This window comes from Atractosteus spatula, chromosome 8, assembly GCF_055471065.1.
Source record: "Atractosteus spatula isolate fAtrSpa1 chromosome 8, fAtrSpa1.hap1, whole genome shotgun sequence".
Lineage (NCBI taxonomy): Eukaryota > Metazoa > Chordata > Actinopteri > Semionotiformes > Lepisosteidae > Atractosteus > Atractosteus spatula.
This window is the reverse complement of record NC_142713.1, coordinates 51,794,588-51,812,428: the sequence shown is the minus strand read 5'-3', so window position 1 is coordinate 51,812,428 and position 17,841 is coordinate 51,794,588. Positions and strand designations below refer to the sequence as shown.

The 17,841-nt window shown below is 35.1% G+C and overlaps 1 protein-coding gene across 1 annotated transcript; it reads left to right on the top strand.

The window, feature by feature from the left end:
- The first annotated feature begins 1,477 nt into the window (after positions 1-1,477).
- On the top strand, positions 1,478-14,404 carry LOC148829797 (uncharacterized). Its single transcript, XM_088922828.1, has 8 exons — positions 1,478-1,520; positions 1,953-2,294; positions 2,646-2,939; positions 3,030-3,116; positions 4,096-4,120; positions 11,679-11,716; positions 13,903-13,937; positions 14,294-14,404. Exons 1-8 carry the CDS (start codon positions 1,478-1,480, stop codon positions 14,402-14,404), a joined length of 975 nt encoding a protein of 324 aa, XP_088778954.1.
- Positions 14,405-17,841: the final 3,437 nt, after the last annotated feature.

The following is a 17,841-nucleotide window of genomic DNA, read 5'->3' as shown; positions in this document are numbered from 1 at the left end:
CCTTTGCCATAATTGGGATATTAAATACTGACAAATACTGAGTAGGCTGGAGTCTAAATTCTGCTTCTTTAATAAAGAGGTAATGACTGCAGGTATAAGTGTTGAGACAATTTTGGGGGGAATTCCCATTAATAAAATTGTGACAGATTTTCAGGTGGGCTTACCAGCTTTTGCACATCCCAGCTTGAAGGCCTTATGCAGAAGGTTTGGAATAATGGGTCTTGTTTGGGTGTATTTACATAGCTGTCCTTGAGCCGGGATGCAAGTTAATATGGAACAGGACACAATTGATCCAAAGGAGTCCCAATAATTTACTCAGCTTAACCTCACTGTTAAACCTGAGGATAAATAAAGGAAAAATCATGAAGTCTGGTGACATTTTGAGATGAAAAGCACTATACTGTATTTCTAATATGCAAATCATCATTATTATTTGATGTTACTTTTTGCGCTTGTGCTTCTGGGATGGGCTTTGGATTGGTGTTACCGTTACTTTGAATAATCAGCTTCCTGATAACCGAACAATTAATTATTTTATTCTTTTTATTTTTCAACATGAAAATGCAAAAATGAAGCCACTCCTTATTCCTTTGCAACTTAAAAACCTACATTGTTCCCCAGTGTAACCTCACAAAGCTGTATGGTTTTCAAAGACTTATTATTTTTCGGACTTGAGGTAGTCTCTGGTGGCTTTAATTTGTGTTAAATCAGGACTGCAGTGGTTCTTCAACTACTCAAACTACTCAGTGTTTTAGAATGTTAGTTTCCACCTTGCTGTTAAAATATGTTTTGAGTACATTGGAAATTGCTGTCCCAAAGTTATAGCTGAAGTACATATCATTCCATCCATCCATTTTCTAACTACTTTATCCATGACATGATCTCAGGGAAGCCAGAGCCTATCTGGTAAGCAAAAGGCACAAAGCAGAATTCATTCTTGACAGGATGCCAGTCCTTTGCAGGCAAGACACAAACACAAACACTCGCATCCTCACACCAGGGCCTGTTTTCTCAGAAGCCAATTAATCTACCAGGACTGTGAGTGAAAAACTGGAGCACCAGGCAGAAACCCACATAGACACAGAGAGAACATACAAATTCCATGCAGGCAGCACCCCAGGAATTGACGCAGCATTGTTAACTACTGCGCCACTGAGCAACACCTGAAACAAATATATGGAACTAACAATAAACCAAACCATTTGACTGACATTTGACTCTCACTGGTCAATGTAAGAAGTTTACAAATTAAATGTAACATCCATGTTCCTGTTACATGGTTATAATGTGTTAAATTATAATGCTCTTGAATATTTGTGTCCTTCTGTATGTCTGTTAGTTATTTTAATATAGTGACCTTTACTGGGCATGTCTAGCAGTAAGGCGGGGTTTAAAGTCTGTGGTTAGTGCAATATCTAGGGCCATGCCTGTATAGGAAAGTAATGTGTTCTGAACTTTTTTAGAGCTTGTAACCAGAATGGATCTGCTTAAACATCTCTTTGTGTTACTATGTTTTACAGGTATGCAAAATTATAACTTAGCTTTAAATTCCTTTAGCTTAGCTTTAAATTTAAATTAAAATTTTCTTCATTGATGAGATGCAGGATGAATTGAATTAAATAGTGCAAAGGACAAATCACAGAAAAGATACAAGTGTTGTGTTTTAAATTTTACAAATTGTACAATTTGTTAATGAATATGTAGTATGAAAACCATATGTTATGTTAATATCAATGACAAACTGACATATGTTTTTAGCTTTATATATGTGTTGCATATTTACCTACATATTAAAATACAACTGAAGTTGTTTATAGGGACAATAAGAATATACAGTAATTGGAATACTCTAATGTACTAAACAATAAAAATTAAAATGCTATTTTTATTGACATTTTAAACAAAGTGCTATGCTTTCTGAACAACTGTCTTATGTTTTATTTTATTTACAGGTTTATCTTTCAACATTTTTCATGTTGAACAGTTTCCAAATATCTGTGAAGACCTGGGGAGAACTATTAATATCAGCTGTTACTATGGGAAAGATGTGATTACCCGTGCAAAGACAGAATGGTGGTTTAAGAATACAACAGAAGACAAAATTTTGATCACTTCAGATACTACTTATGGAAATCAGTTTCACACGCAACATGACCAGTTAAATAAAAGATACGTGTTAACAGTTAAAAATGTCCAGGTTCAAAACAAAGGAATTTATACTTGTAAGATAACTAAAATTACCCCACCTCCAACAATATCTGGCATAGGAAATGGAACCAAGCTATGTGTACAAGGTAATTCCTAAGCGATGGAGTTTATTGCAAATACATTATATTTATATGCACATACTGTATATCATGCATATGCAGTATTTACATTTGAAATTATTGTAACTCCTCAATACTCTCTTTAGTACATTTTTACTTGTTGATGATTTCTAGATATCCCTATAGGTTTCATGGTAGAAGTTTGATTTGGTGTTATGTTTATCACTCTCTTAATCATTTTACTGAAGGACATCTTACATGCTACATCTTTTGGAAGAAAGAATTCAAAATTAAAAGGTAGAAACTTAAAAGGAAAAATGTGAAGTCTTATGTATGTATGTATTTCATGCCTTCTTTATTCATTATTTTTCAATGCAGCTCCACCAAGGACTATGGAATTCAGAGCTCTTTCACATTCTCTGATATCATGTGGCACACATAGCTTCTACCCCAAAAATATCGAGATGCATTTCCAAAGTACATGTGGTACATATCAAACCTTAAACGAATCACTTGACCAAAACTATGATATGACATTTAATGCCACAAAAAAGTTTGTGATATCTTTTGAAGCCTGCCACAATGGAACAGAAATAAGCTGTGTAGTGCATCATGCACCGTCTCGGGTGAAACTTAATAAATCTCTGTGGATATCCCCTAAAAGAGAAAAAGGTAAAATTCCAAAATTATGTTGACGTTTTGAACATTTGCTATTAATGAAAACTAAATGCAATATATGACAAGGTTTTATTTCTTTGGCAGGTTACTATCACAGCAGTACTATGCTACTGGCATCTGGGATAACTGCTGGTGTTGGCATAATTGCAGTTGTTACAATTCTTATAAAAGGTGAGATATTTAATATACAGTATGTGAAAGCTGTCAATTTTAAAATCTGAATTGGTCTATTATCAGTTGTTTTAATCGTGTAATGCAGTTTGACAAAATTTGTTAGACTTAGCAGTAGACAGAACCTTGGAACAGACAGGAAATATTAATTTATCTAGCAAATGTGAAATACAAATATATTACCAAATGTAGATATTTAGAGGAGAATAAATTATTAGCTAGCATAGAAATACACCACAGACTTAATTTACAATATCGGTACTATGGCTATCAGTAGTAGATAAGAGAATACTAGGTGAAGATGCAGTATTCATTGCTTAGAAAAAAACTAACACAAAATGCTGCAGTTTTTTTATGTTTTTCACATAATTTTTGAACTACTATATAGTAGGAATACAGAAAACTCTATGAAGTATGCAAGAAACCTGACAGATGTGGTGTGATGGCATCTTACTGGTTTTATTTTCTATTTGTAAATGAACAACAAATTTTAGTGAAAGTGCTGCTGCCAAATGTCTTAGTTGTATTGAATCAAGATTGAAGAGGACAGGAAAGGATAACAGATATTGATTTGAAAGGGCCATATATTGAGTACTTATTTGTCATGGTAATTAAGTAAATTGTTTGAAGAGGTAATTCATTTTGTTTTCCTTCTACTTTACCCCATTTCTTTCCTTTACTCTTAGTCAATGCCAATGCAAGAAGACATGGCATTTCTAATGTTAACAAATATAGAAAGATACTGCTTCAGCTCTATTTAACGTGAGCATTAGGATATGTTTTAATTCACTGTTAGTGCTTATGTATTGTAGGTATCTGTAGTGCTAAACAAAAACAAAACAATTGTTCTTACTTGTATAGACTTAATCTGTCAAATTTCTAAATTATTTAACTGTAATTTTTTGTAAATGATGTAATGTGGAAAAATACAAAAGAACATTTTCTTAAGACAAATTTGATGAACAACTTTTTTTTCCAGGATGTCTCTGCTGTGAACATAAAAGGTAACAAAATGTCATTATTTTAAATATATCACACTTTATTGTGTGGGGCATGGTGGCACAGAGGCTAGTATTGCACCCTCACCGGTCTGGGGCCCTGAGTTCAATTCTTAGGGTGCTATAACTACTCAGGTGCTCTGATTTCTTTGTGTAGTCAAGATATACAGTATTCTAGCAGGTTAATTGGCTTCTATGAACAAGTTGACCCTGGTGTGTGTCTGTGTGTGCCCTGCGATGGACTGGCATCCTGTACTGTGAGTATACCATGACCCTGAATTGGATATGTGGTTATTAAAAGTGATGTGATGATGATGATGATGAATAATTTTGATGTAATGAATGCTTTTCAAGGCACTAATGTCCTAACCTTAAATTACAGTATGTGTGGAATTTAAATCATAAAACATTGTCATTTACAATGTAATATTGTAAAAATATAAAAACCCAATATAAAAAATACACTTAATAATTTCAGTTGAAACAAAACATATTTAGATCTGTACATTTTTACAATTAATGAACTTAAAACCCTTTGTTAAACCATCTGTGCCCCCATCCTTTTTCAATTCTTTTTAATGTTTGTGTTTTCCTTGTTCTATTAACTGCTGCCATTGACAGGAAATTATTGTTACAGTCGGTATCAAATTATAGTATTGTTACACTCAAGCAAATGTTATTAGATCTACTTCCACTTTTGATGTTATATTTTATTATTCGTCAGCTTTCCATATGATGAGAACTGAATCTTGATATAATTGGCTTTAAACAAATTAGAGTCTTTGTTGTCTGATGTCTAGTTCAAATTCCATTTAGGACACTGGAGATATTTTTATAGGGCTATGTTGTACAGCAAAATCAGTGCACCAGAAATGGTTCTTAATTCTTTGTTGTTGATCAGTTAACAGAATTGTCACAACTGGGAGGGTCATAAAAGCTAAAAACAACAGGTTTTATTTGAAGAGTTTGTCTAGCTGTAGGTGGATTGAGAAACAGGCAAACACAGATGATCAAAAGGAATTTTCTGGTTTACTCTAAATAATTAACTGCTTGATCATTATGCCTTAAAACCATCAGACATCTCAAACACAGAAACATGGGATAGGAAGACAGGAAGGGGACAGAATAGGCAAAGGAGAAGAGTGGAGATAGAGAGCAAAAGAGAGGAGACAAAGAGAAGAAAGACACTATAATTCTTCTCTTCCTCTAGGCTTGTGCCATGCGAGAGTACCTTGTTCTGATCAGGCTTAGAGACCAGATTCTGAATAAGCAATTTGAGCCTTGTTGAAAAGGATCTGCTGTTCTATTCATCTTAGGAAATTCCGATTTCATTTTAATGTGGAATCTGCAGGCAAAAGATGTTCTTTCCTGGTTGGTGATGCATTTTTACAACTGGGAGATATTAATAATAATAATATTCCGTTTTGGGCATCCATGTTGTAGGAAGGGAGATTTAGTCTTGGGTAGGATTATTTTATTTAGGAGGCAGGCCTCTTTCCCGTTTTTTTTGTTGACCTGTTAAGGTGTTGCTTGGTACTTCACATAACAGGGCTAGCTTTCGGGACTTACAGTATGAGCCTTTCAAACATATGACATTCATAGCTTTTGTATATAGTATACCGTTTAAATTAATAAATATTTATCAGAGTTTTGACTCTGATGGCAAAATTTAGATAATTTTAGTGGATTTTCCAAACCAGGTCAGGATAGATAGAGCTTTTAGACTGGTGATTGACGCTCATGACATCTTATCAGTTTTTCAGTTCAAAGCCAAGGTGTCAGACATTTCTGTATTGTCTTATTAGTGTGTAGAAGAAACCAACAGGGCAGAGTATAGTGTATTTTTCTGGTTTTGTGAAATATTACGTGTTTCGGATTACCTCAGTCTTGCCTGAAGAGAACAGACACATAGAACTGATTAATGCTTTCTTTTCTTCAAAACATGACTATTACAAATCATCTTTGGCTGGGGTTTCGACAAATCTATTGCAGATGCTGCAAACTATTCAAAATAGTGTGACATGGGTTTTAACAAGTTTAAGGTTAAAAAATCACGGTGGTACTGTATATCTCCAATCTTAGTATGACTTCTGTAGTTACCAATTAAATACTCAATTTTGCTGCAAGATCCTGTTGCTTACATTTAAGTTTAACTAAATGATGAGCCCTAATGTCAAAGCTTTGTCCCATTTGCATGTGCAACAATTTATCTTCCACTCGGCCAAAGAAAGCCTTTTTGTTTGAAGGACAAAACCGCGTGGAGTGAAAGTGTGTTGGCCCAAGATCTTTGGCAGTCTAGGTCTCTTAAAGATTCAAGTTCTGTTGATGCTTTAAATCACATAATGACATATTTTTAAAAAGTGGCTTATTTGTATGTCTAATTCTAATTGTAGAATTTCATTAATGGTTTTCAGATATATCTATATTCTGTTTAATGGAATTTTTTTCTTTTAAACATTTGATTTCCTTTGCAGCTTCTAGAGTGTTGGGTAATCTGACTATACACGGAGCTAACTCATTAATACAGGTATAAATCAGAAAGATTAGTGGTCCTAGTATAAATCTCTATGGTACTCTACTAAGTAGTTACATTTATCCTTCCTGTTTTCAATTCATTAACTATTGCTCAGTACCTTGGATGTTTATGGTCTCCAATTTGTGAATTAATGTTTAATGAAGAACTTCATCAAAAGATTTCTGGATATCTAGATATACCATATTGTGTATTTTATGTGCTTAATAAACTTAATTTAAACTCTTAATAAAAACTTAATAAAAAACTCAAAAAAGTTATTTTAGTAAGGTCTACTGAAACCAAATCCTACCTAAATTCTAAATCCAAACTGGTTCGAAATTAGTTGTTTTTTTCTAGTTCCATTTTTTATGTGGTTGTGGACATCTTGTCAGGTGTGGCTAGGATTCAAAACATTTTGCTTATTCCAACTTCAAATAAGCCAAAGATAATATTTCAGAACTATGTTTTAATTAATCTCATGATTATTTTCCAAACTTACAGTTTACAATTTAAAGACTATTTTAAAATATTTTACAATTATTCTACCAGTAGCTCTGGTATAAAAAAAAAACACGGTGCATAATAATAGACAAAATACATAACAAGACCTTCACCACAAAACATAATAATGCATTAAAAAAATTCTTCACTGAAGAACCTTATAACACTAATGAAGTGATTGAATTAAAGTTCCAATTGGCACATTGAATAATGGAATTTCGTAAGTTGGTGATTAAGCAGCTAAGTTTTATTTGATCCCCGAACAAAAATCAGCAATTGATTTAATCTTATTTTATAATATTTTAATATTCTGTTTGTATATATTTACATAAAATGTATAGTTCAAAACTATTTTAACTACAGTACTCTATTTTACTATTTTGTCTTATTACATAAGCCTTTCTTAAGTGTTTATAATCACTGCAGTGTTGTGCTGTTAGTGATACTGAATACATTAATAATTAAAAATGGTATGAAAACATTTCTCAGTTGATTTTCACATAAGACATTGTGGTATTTAATTTATGATTAAAGTGTACGGGATGATTTTAATTGACTTTTTTAACCTATACAGGTGTGTGCAGCATGTATTGCATTTAAAATTTAAAACAGTATTTCTACAGTATTTTGTGTTGATGAAAGCTATAATAGAATAATTACTGTTTGTAATGAAGATCATATAGGGACCTGCCTAAGAAGATTTAGACTCCCACTCAGCTTTTAGAATTTGCATGTACTATGTCTTAAACCCACACTGTATACGTTACGAACTGTCCTCAGTAATGGAAAAACATTTTATTGAACAAGACACCTTGACCACTATAATTACGCAACATTCTGCATTTGCAGAGCTAACACATAACCACATGCATTTACGAGAATTTATAAATAACTGTTTCTTGCAAGTTGTGGTTACTTTATATTCATGGTATGTGGTAACAGTTGTTAAAGGAAGCATCTTGTGCAAGGCTGCCTATACCAAGAGGTACACTAGATGACAGCACCATGAATGAATGCAAAGTGCCACCAACCTATTGTCATAGGACTCAGTCCGGATGGTACTGTACCAGCCTTGTATTAAAATTGTCTGTCCCGTCCAGTTCCAAAAGAAGCACACAGATTTTTGATTGTACGCCATAATTGTGTCTAAAACCAGTCAAGTATATTTGACTATACCAATAAGTGCTTATGCCTAAATTCTAAGAGTATAAGAAGCAAAAATGTGTGAGAAAGAATGCATCAGTAGGCAACTATGATGCAAATGAGATCACAGAAATATGGCTAACAAAGACCAAAGTTGACGAATGAACACTGTACGACAGTGACAAGAGAGATGGAAGAGTCTGAGGTAAAAAAATATTCAGGCACAGGAACTTTTAAACTAGATTAATTAAAATGAAATTTCTCAGAATCTACTGTGTATGGTTCAGAATTCTGGAAACATTCAAAGGGCATGGTATGCAGACCACCATTTTGGCTTTTAATTACAATTACAATTACAGTACTTGCAACGACAAATTGTATAATAAAATTACAAACAAAGAATTGCTTTTCAAGAGAGATTTCAAATTTCAAATCAATAGGAATTGAAATGGTGCACATGACTAGTGACTAGTTCCTTACTTTTTCCTTATTCTGTATGAGTGGTATTTCATACCATTGGACAAAACACTTCAGATATCTGGGTGTTGAAATATATGATTTTCACTCTAGAATCAGAGCCACTGTATTCCCCCTCCTGACCTTATTTGATCTTGGCCTCTCTTCATCTTATTTTTATTGGTACTCTCTACTGCTTGTATTCACAAAGTCAGTGAAGGGATTGTGACAGTTCGGCCTCTGCTGCAGTCAAGACCTTATTTTGTAGGTTTTGTCCTGTACCCATCTCATGTTATTTTAGGCATCTATAAGGGAAGACTTGTAAAGGGGTAACATGAAGCAGAGGGAAGATGGGAGGTTATGTTATTATGTTTGAAACATAAGGAAACCAATCGTACAATCAAAAAGGTACATTCCAAGTTCAGAGATGTTTAATGGAGTGACAATAAAGGGTTAGTGATATACTTACTGCAGTGCCACAGGCATCTGAATTAGTACCACTGCAGTTAATTTAAATCAGTGATCTAGGTTTTGGCGTAGTAATATGATTCTACAGATGATTGTAAAACAGGAGAATCGGAAAACAGTGTAGACAATATTAAAGACAGTATTGAACATTGGGTAAAAACCTGACAGATGACACTTAATGTAGACAAGCACTGAGCATTACTTGCAGGTAGCAGACAAAATTAACTATAAATTTAGATAAATTTAGCTAGAAATACAAACACTTCTGATGTCACACTGGCAGAAATAGCATCAGCAGCAGAGCAAAATGTGAGAGAGACTGCCCTGTTCTGTTTTTTAAAGCTTCAAGTATATTTTTACAGTTCTATGTGTGCAGTGTTAGATCTCTTAATTTAAAAATGTAATTAAATGTAGATGTTTTCTTTTGTTCATTACACATTCACAATTTGGTGTCTCTATGGCCCAATACCCCCCCCCCCCCCCCCCAAAAAAAAAATAAAATCCTAGGGTGCTTGCAGGGCTGCTGCTGAGATAAAATGCCACTAGCTTCTACAAGCTGTCATTCAAAACCCAGTGACCTGAAGTATATGAGCAGTGAATGAGGTCAAGGGTCAAGAAAATAAGGTGTGAAACCACATCACAGATCCTGTTTGCTTTTAGAGAAAGATTTAAGTCAAGAAACATGACACAAATTGTATGGTTGAGCTGGGGAAGTAATAAGGGCTCTACCATCCCAGCAGTCCTCACAGTCCTTAGTCCATGCAATGACATCACAAAAGGGATATTGTCTGCAATGTCATTTCATCTACTAACATGGCCAGTCCTAGCTGTTTGTGGGCCCTTGGCAAGACATTGGAAAGGGGCCCCTCCGGATCACAATTAGCACATACACTACTATTATCAGCTCCCACTCCAAACTATTTTACTATTTAGAACAATTAAATAAATGAATTATATAACTAGAAAAACCTATCAACCAGCTATGAAGAACACAGAATTAATAGGTTACAAGAGTCAAGAACAAAAAGCACAAATTTTACAAGGATAACATCTATTTTAACATTGAAAGTAATAAATAGGAGCATTAGTAACAATATATAATGATAGATGGGATCTCTGTTATTTACAAATTATAGCAAATCATAACTTAAACTTACTGCATTGAAACCTTTGTCCAAAGGAATTCTAGAAATGAATATGTAATTAAGTAAGAAATTAGTGCACTCAATAACAAAAGAGATGAGATCAGTAAGGATGAGCATATGGGAATGTTTTATAAAAAACATTCTATAAATCGATTTGGCTAGATTTCCGGAAGACAAAATCATCAATTACATCTTCATGCGATAATGGTCAACCCACTGCATGTCTGATGCTCATGATGAGTCCACTGAGACCTCAGGTGTGTTTTAATCAGCTTGAACTCTGAAAAACGCCTCCCTGCTCCTGCCGCTGTCACTGGGAGAGTGAATACAATCCAGATGGCTAAAAAGCCATTGACACAACTCAAGACAGAAGTAGTATCAATGGACTGGAGAATTGCTAATGTAGTGTACATTCATTATTAGGTGAGAATACTGAATCAAGTAATTAATGACCAAAAATTCTTACTTCTATCACATGTAAGGTAAAGGAAACAATAGTAAGAATTAAACTAGAGGCTCACCTACATGGAAATAACATCCTAGGGAATAGCCAGCACAGATTTAGAAAAGATAGCTTAACCAACCTCTTAGAGGTAATTGAAAAAGCAACAACAGTAAAGGATCACAACACTAAGCATACTATATTTCAGAAGGCTAATATAAAGTTCCTCATCCAACTCTTTCATGATGATTGTTCACATTTATTCATTATTGTATATAGTACCATGTAATATTCTTTCTTTTCCCTGAAAAACCAATAAACAAATTGAACATAAATAATAGGCATTCAGGAAAATGTTTGTTTTGATTGAGATTTGATTAATAAATAGAAAACAGAGAGTACCGATAAAGGGGCATGTCCTACACTGCCAGACTGAAAGAACAGTTTTATTCTCGAACAGAGAAGTCTATGAAGGGACCTGATACAATATAGAATCCAACGGAGAATGAGTATTGAGAATCCTCAAGGGCATTATGTTGTTATGTGGCATGTCTCTCACTGACATTAACATAAACGGGCAGGGGACATCACAGTTTCTGTTTTTCCTGGAGCAGAGAGAGCTCTAGTTAACTAAACCAACATCACCCTTGGTCTCACATTGGCAATTCTGCACCCTTGCTTGGGGAATTCTGGTTACATCAGGCCAGTGACATGACCCAGACTCATCTGTGACCAAAAAAAAGTAAATGCATATGAGATGCAGCAGCAATTTCCTGTTTGATTATATCAGTTTGTTTGTTGCCCTTCATCATCATCATTTTCTTCTTTCTGTATCTGACAGTATTTCAGAACATATAGCATTAACTTTATGCTTTTCCTTACATTTCATTTCAGTCAGAATGCTCTGCAAAAGGATGGTTTATCAAGGCACGGTAAGAAAAACTGAACATCATGGTTTGAAATACACAGTAACGTCTAAGTATTTATTTACACGTTTTCTGCATTTTAAAGGGAGACAAAAAAATCTGTCAAAGATTTTTTCTGGTTTATTTTTTCATACTTGAGAAAAAAAAGCTGAGCCACTTATTTTAATTTACCACCCCACCCCCCCCCCCAGCTTCCTAATATCAGCTGAAAATGGATACATTTATTATAGCAAATAACACCACAACAGATATATAATTACCTTAGTATGCGTCAAGGAGGCAATAGGCAGACAATGAGCATGCAGTACCAACATGTGATAGAATGTTTTAAGACTATATCCCTAAAGCAGTTTTTTTAGAAAAAATATTCTTAAGGAAAATAGTATCTGACATACTTTTTAAAACCACTCAAAATAGGTGCATGACTAAAGACCAAATTAGGCAGGGAGATTGTACTTAACGACTACAATCTCATTTCCTCGAAGGAAGACAAATAAGTCTGTTGTTTTTATCCACATTTTTTCTACATTAAAATATACTACTTTGTACAATCTACCACACTAAACCAGACTAAATTTGGATGCTTAGACTTTCACACATCAGCCCTCAACACTTTACGTTGCAATACAGTTTTAAGACATCTTAAGACTGTGAGTTCCATAGCAATAATATGAAACTTCATCTTAATAAATTAATAAATAATTACACATTAGTTTGTTGATCGATTTTTAATTATTTGGTTTCAGCACCATAAATCATCGATGTGGCAGTGTCTGAATTTACTGCACATGTGTGAAATACTGTAAATATCTTTTGTATTTTTAAACCAAAGTTTGTCTTCTGAAAAAAATAAATCACACTTTATTTGAATGTTTTTTTTTCTTATCTGAAGCATTTCCATTAAAACCAAACATTAGGAATCACAAAGTTAATTTAATAAAATTACTCCATAAAGTAAAAAGCATATTTCTACTCAAATTCGGTGTGTGAATGTCAACATAAAACAGAATTTTTTGTTATCCCCAGCCAGTGTGAAATAGCCATATGTGTGTTTTTCATGTCTCGGCTTGCAGTTGGGAACCCTGCAACTGCACACTGTAGTGAATATGCCTGCCTTCAAGCCTCTAGTCTTTTAACACATCACAGGCAACACAACTACTTATCTGATCGACAGCAGGATAGGCCTGTGAGTGCCTGAGAGATAACAGGGGCTGCTAGGCCACTGGGAGCCAAGAGAGCTCTGCTCAACTATTTCCACCCAACTTCAGGCATGCTCAGTCACCTATAGTATGTGACACCAATTGGGGAATCCCAGTCATAATCCACTAGTAACATGAGCCAGGATTGAACATTCATTGATCTCAGCTCAGAAAAACACCATTACTGAGTGAGCCACTTGGCAGGCTAAATGAAGGTGTTTGGTAGATAATGGTTCCAATTTGCCAGCAGCTATATTGCCCTGCAACTCATAACTGGCAACCCACTGAAGCTCAGCAGGTGTAAACCTGGCCAATACCTGGATGGGAGACCTCTTGGGAAAACCAAGGTTGCTGCTGAAAGAGGTGTTAGTGGGGCCAGCAGGGGGCGCTCACCCTGTGGTCTGTGTGCGTCCTAATGCCCCATTATAATGATGTAGACACTACACTGTAAGAAGGTGCTGTCCTTTGGATGAGATGTAAAACCATGGTCCTGACTCTCTGTGGTCATTACAAATCTCAGGGTGTTTCACAAAAAGACTTGGGGTGTTATCCTGGTGTCCTGGCCAAATTTGTCCCTGGCCTTTACTAATCATGGCATCCTAATAATCCCTATCTATGACTTGTCTTCATCACTCTGTTCTCCTCCCCACTGATAACTGGTGTGTGGTGAGAGTACTGGCACATCATCCAGGTGGGGGCTGCACATTGGTGGTGATGGAGGGGAGTCTCCATTACCAGTAAAGCGCTTTGAGTGGAGTGTCCAGAAAAATGCTATATAAGTGTAAGTGTATACAGTACTGCACAATTGATCAGATGTTAGTATTATAAAAAAAAGGCATTGAGATGTTCAGAATTGGTCCTAGGGAGAAAATAATTATATTCTAATTTAATGAATCAACTGATTATACTATTATCACCACTTCATTTCTGCTCTAACTTACAGTCAAGATCAGTTTTTTCATTTTTGTTTACAATAATTTATTTACTTTGAAGGCCAAATGCACACAACAGAAACCAATGGAAATGAGGTATGTATACATTTATTTTCCTTTCATTTATTTTATTTTGCTTTGTTTTGTCTTTAAGAAACACATCAAATGCTGAACAGTTAAAAAAAGGTATTTTACATTTTAGCTATATTTAAATTCTCTGTGCCACTCACTTGAAGGAAAATGAAAAATATGCTAGACTTTAGTTTTGATAGCAAGAATAAAATGTGAATAAAAGCTTAAATTTGTTTAAAAAATAATACAATTATAATAATAATTAAGATTAAAGTACATGTATACAGGCTTCTGTGTCCAGGAGTTACTGTAATTTTCATTTTTAAAATGTCAGTAGTTACAAAAAATGCCTGCCGTGCTAATAAAATGTTTTTTTCTAGGAAGAAGATTTTGTTTCATATTCAACAGTACAGTACATGTTCAGTAGTACTAAGAAGACACATATAAGAAAAAATGATGAAGTTTTGTACAGTACAGTCATAAACAAATAAACGAATAAAAGTAATCTAATGTTTTAAAAATAATCATTAATTTTTCAGAATTGTATGAGTATGTATGAGTTGAATTAGGTGAATTATAGCTAGAGCAATTATAGCTATACTGTATAAAACTATGCTTGTTTAGTAATTTACAATCTCAAAATGTATTTTTTTAAATGTGTGCTTGTGAAGGTCTTGAACTATTCTTTTTTGCTGTTGTACTGTCATTTTTTGCTAACTTGTAATATGTAATTGCAGTATTGTCTTAAAAAATAGCCTAGCTGATGGTGGGATTTAAAAGCTTAGCCTGCCTGCACCTTGACACCAGGCAATCAGACATTTTATCACTTTATGAAGGAACAGTTTTTGTTATCTGTTAACTATCCATTTTTTTGCATGTTTTTGTGATCTTTCTGTTCATATGTAAAATATTATCATACGTACTTCTGTAAAGCCATACAAGTAAGCTTGTTTCACTTGTGTATTGATTCATTCTTATTTATTTTTGTCAAGGATTTGCCATCTTAATTAGTTCATCAAAATGATTTTCACCCAAAGTCTTGACATCTTTATGATTTACTTTGAAATGAGAACATACGAAAAACTGGGGAAAAACCAATGTGATGAGAGCGGCTACTATATAACCTGCCTGTGCCAGGATTTGATCATGATCACTAGCAGGGCCAAAGCCACACAGCGCCACAAGGCCAGGTTTAGCAGAGTTTTACAGAAGAGGGGAGATTTCTACAAGTCATTCAGTGTGTCAACACCAGGAAGTCATCTGCTCACAGAAATATAAACTGACATTCTGAGGGAAAAAAAATTGCTGTATAATCAGATTTGCTGTATAATATTAGTAGCTCTGTATGATCAAAATATTAGTAACCTTTGTTCTACAGATTATGCTTAAGCATTGAACACTTCACAAAACATTTTTGGGAGATGTTCAAATAGAAACAAAAACTTCCTGTTCTTTAACTTCAGTATATGAGACTACTTTCAGTTTATCTTATGACAATAATATATACAGTACTTAATATTAAAACCATAGGTACCTTTGCTTGTAAATATCATATATTAGGAAATAAAAGTACTCAGTACACAGTCTAAAACTGGCTCTGATAACCATATTGCTGTAGATCACCCCTGGAAAGTGACAAAATGTCTACAAAGAAACAAAAAACAGGACTTCTCCAATAATACAATCTTCAGTTTGTGTGAATTAGCAGTGTATTTGAAAGACTATGTGTATACCATTATATTTCACAAATATCTTTTTTCGTTCTTGTTCCTTCATTGACATGAGTATAAATGATCTGTTTCGTCCACAGCTGATGTCATATGATACCAGATTTATTCTTAATTTCTACTTTTTATGATTCACGTTGTAATATGGATTGGGGATCCAGTGTTTCCTATGCTGCATTGTGCATGAAGGAAAATTCAAGAGGTATCACAGAGACTTTGAGAGGGAGATTTTATGATACTTAAATGGTGACAAAATACATGCCTTTCATTTAGTTACTGACAGAGAAAAAAGAATTGTAGAACAAATTCAGCAAATTTATCTGCAATGTCCTCATCTTTTTCCACTCCAACCATCTCATTCCAGAAGTAGGAAATTGAATGAGTAGCATGAAAGTTTAATGGATGACACATACAGTAGGTGTTAAAAGTTAATGTAAAGCAGATTATCAACATCTCTTCGTTGTCTTCTTTTCAAAAATTGTATGACACTTTTCTCCTCATAAGGCAGCACCAGCCTTCAACAGTATATTGACAAACAGCTTAATATGACATAGCACAGCGTGCTTCGAAATTTGTTACTGAGAAATCAGCTTGCTTTCAAAACAACCGAGCAGCCACCAATAATATCAATGAAAGTATAAAGTTATTATATAAAGTTATTGCAAGCCCGTTGATAGCATGATACTGGCAATGTAATGTCATGTCAATTATCAAACCGCTTTATACCATATGGTGTCATGGGAAGCTGGAACCTACCCAGCAAGCAACGAGCGCACAGGTACACCATGGATGGGGTTGCCCTGTGATGGGGACAATTTGGAGGCCACGGCAAAGGCCGAGGGGGAAAATTTGGCCTGGACACATGGATAATTCCCACTCTTATTGATAAATGCCCGGGGATCTTTAATGACCACTGAGAGTCAGAACCTCAGTTTAATGTCTCATCTGAAAGATGGTGGGTGCCCACCACTATACTGGGGCATTTGGACCCACAGAGACCACGGGGAGGGTGCCCCCCGCTAGTCCCACTAACACCTCTTCCAGCAGAAACCAGAGCTTCCCTGGAGGTCTCCCTTCCAGGTACTGACCAGACCCAACCCTACTTAGCTTCAGTGGGTAGCCAGTTGAGAGCTGCAGGGTGATATAGCTGCTGACTACTGGCAATGTCTAATACGCAAATGTGTTTTGGATACAATCTCCTTGGTAGGTTCTGAGCATTTTTCACTCATTTAACACTAGCACTTTTGTTGAGAAAAGTCTCAATAGGACACACTGCCATGCTGTAAAACTTTATAACTTCTCAGGCTAGTTATACTAATTTAGCTTTGTACCAGAGGCCATCAGATTTGAACAATTACTGTAAAGAAGTCTTATCAAGATGATGTCTATTGGACAGAGCCCCCCTCCCCCACATACAAATGTGCATGTACTGATACCTCCCAAATACGACACACTGTTAATTTCAAACACTTCTATGGTCTGTTTGCTGTTACTGTATATGTATGTACATTTTTCTTAGCAATGTTTTTTGTATTTGTTTCTGTCTTGGGTTGTATATTGTACAGCTTGCTGCTTAAATTGCCCCCTGGAGATGAATAAAGTATTTTGAACTGAATTGAATTGAATTAATATGTTATATGAATTAAGGAATATCAATTTAACATTTAGTACCAGTTGGACAGTGCTCACAGCTGGTTAGTGGCTCCACTGTGGTTCAGGAGCTAGACCGCACACACAACGGTAGGTCTTTCTTGGGTGTTGTTTAGTGTGTTCTCTGAAACTGCTCAGTAATAGTACATTTGCTGCTAAGGTAGAACTGTGGAACAGCCTAAGAGGTCAGGTACAAAAATAAAATTGGTGTCGCTAGCCACTGCTTTCCTGGGAGGAGGGTATAATTAGTATTCCTGTATATCACTCTGTATCTCACAACTGGCAACCCACTGGAGCTAAGTATGCTTGAGCCTGTCCAGTACCTTAATGGGAGACCTCCAGGGAAAGCTAAGTTTGCTGCTGGAAGAGGTGTTTGTGGGGCCAGTAGAGAAGTACTCACCCTGCGGTCTGTGTGGGTCCTAATGCCCCAGTATAGTGATGGGGACACTATATTGTAAAAGGATGAAACATAAAACCGAGGTCCTGACTCTCTGTGGTCATTAAAAATCCCAGGGTGTTTCTAGAAAAGGACAGGGATGTTACCTTAGCAT

Coding starts and splice junctions, on each gene's coding strand:
- LOC148829797 (XM_088922828.1), top strand. CDS start 1,478: ATGGATCTGCTTAAACATCTCTTTGTGTTACTATGTTTTACAG. Junction 2,940..3,029: donor ATCCCCTAAAAGAGAAAAAG/GTAAAATTCCAA, acceptor TTTCTTTGGCAG/GTTACTATCACAGCAGTACT. Junction 13,938..14,293: donor CAGAAACCAATGGAAATGAG/GTATGTATACAT, acceptor GTTTTTTTCTAG/GAAGAAGATTTTGTTTCATA.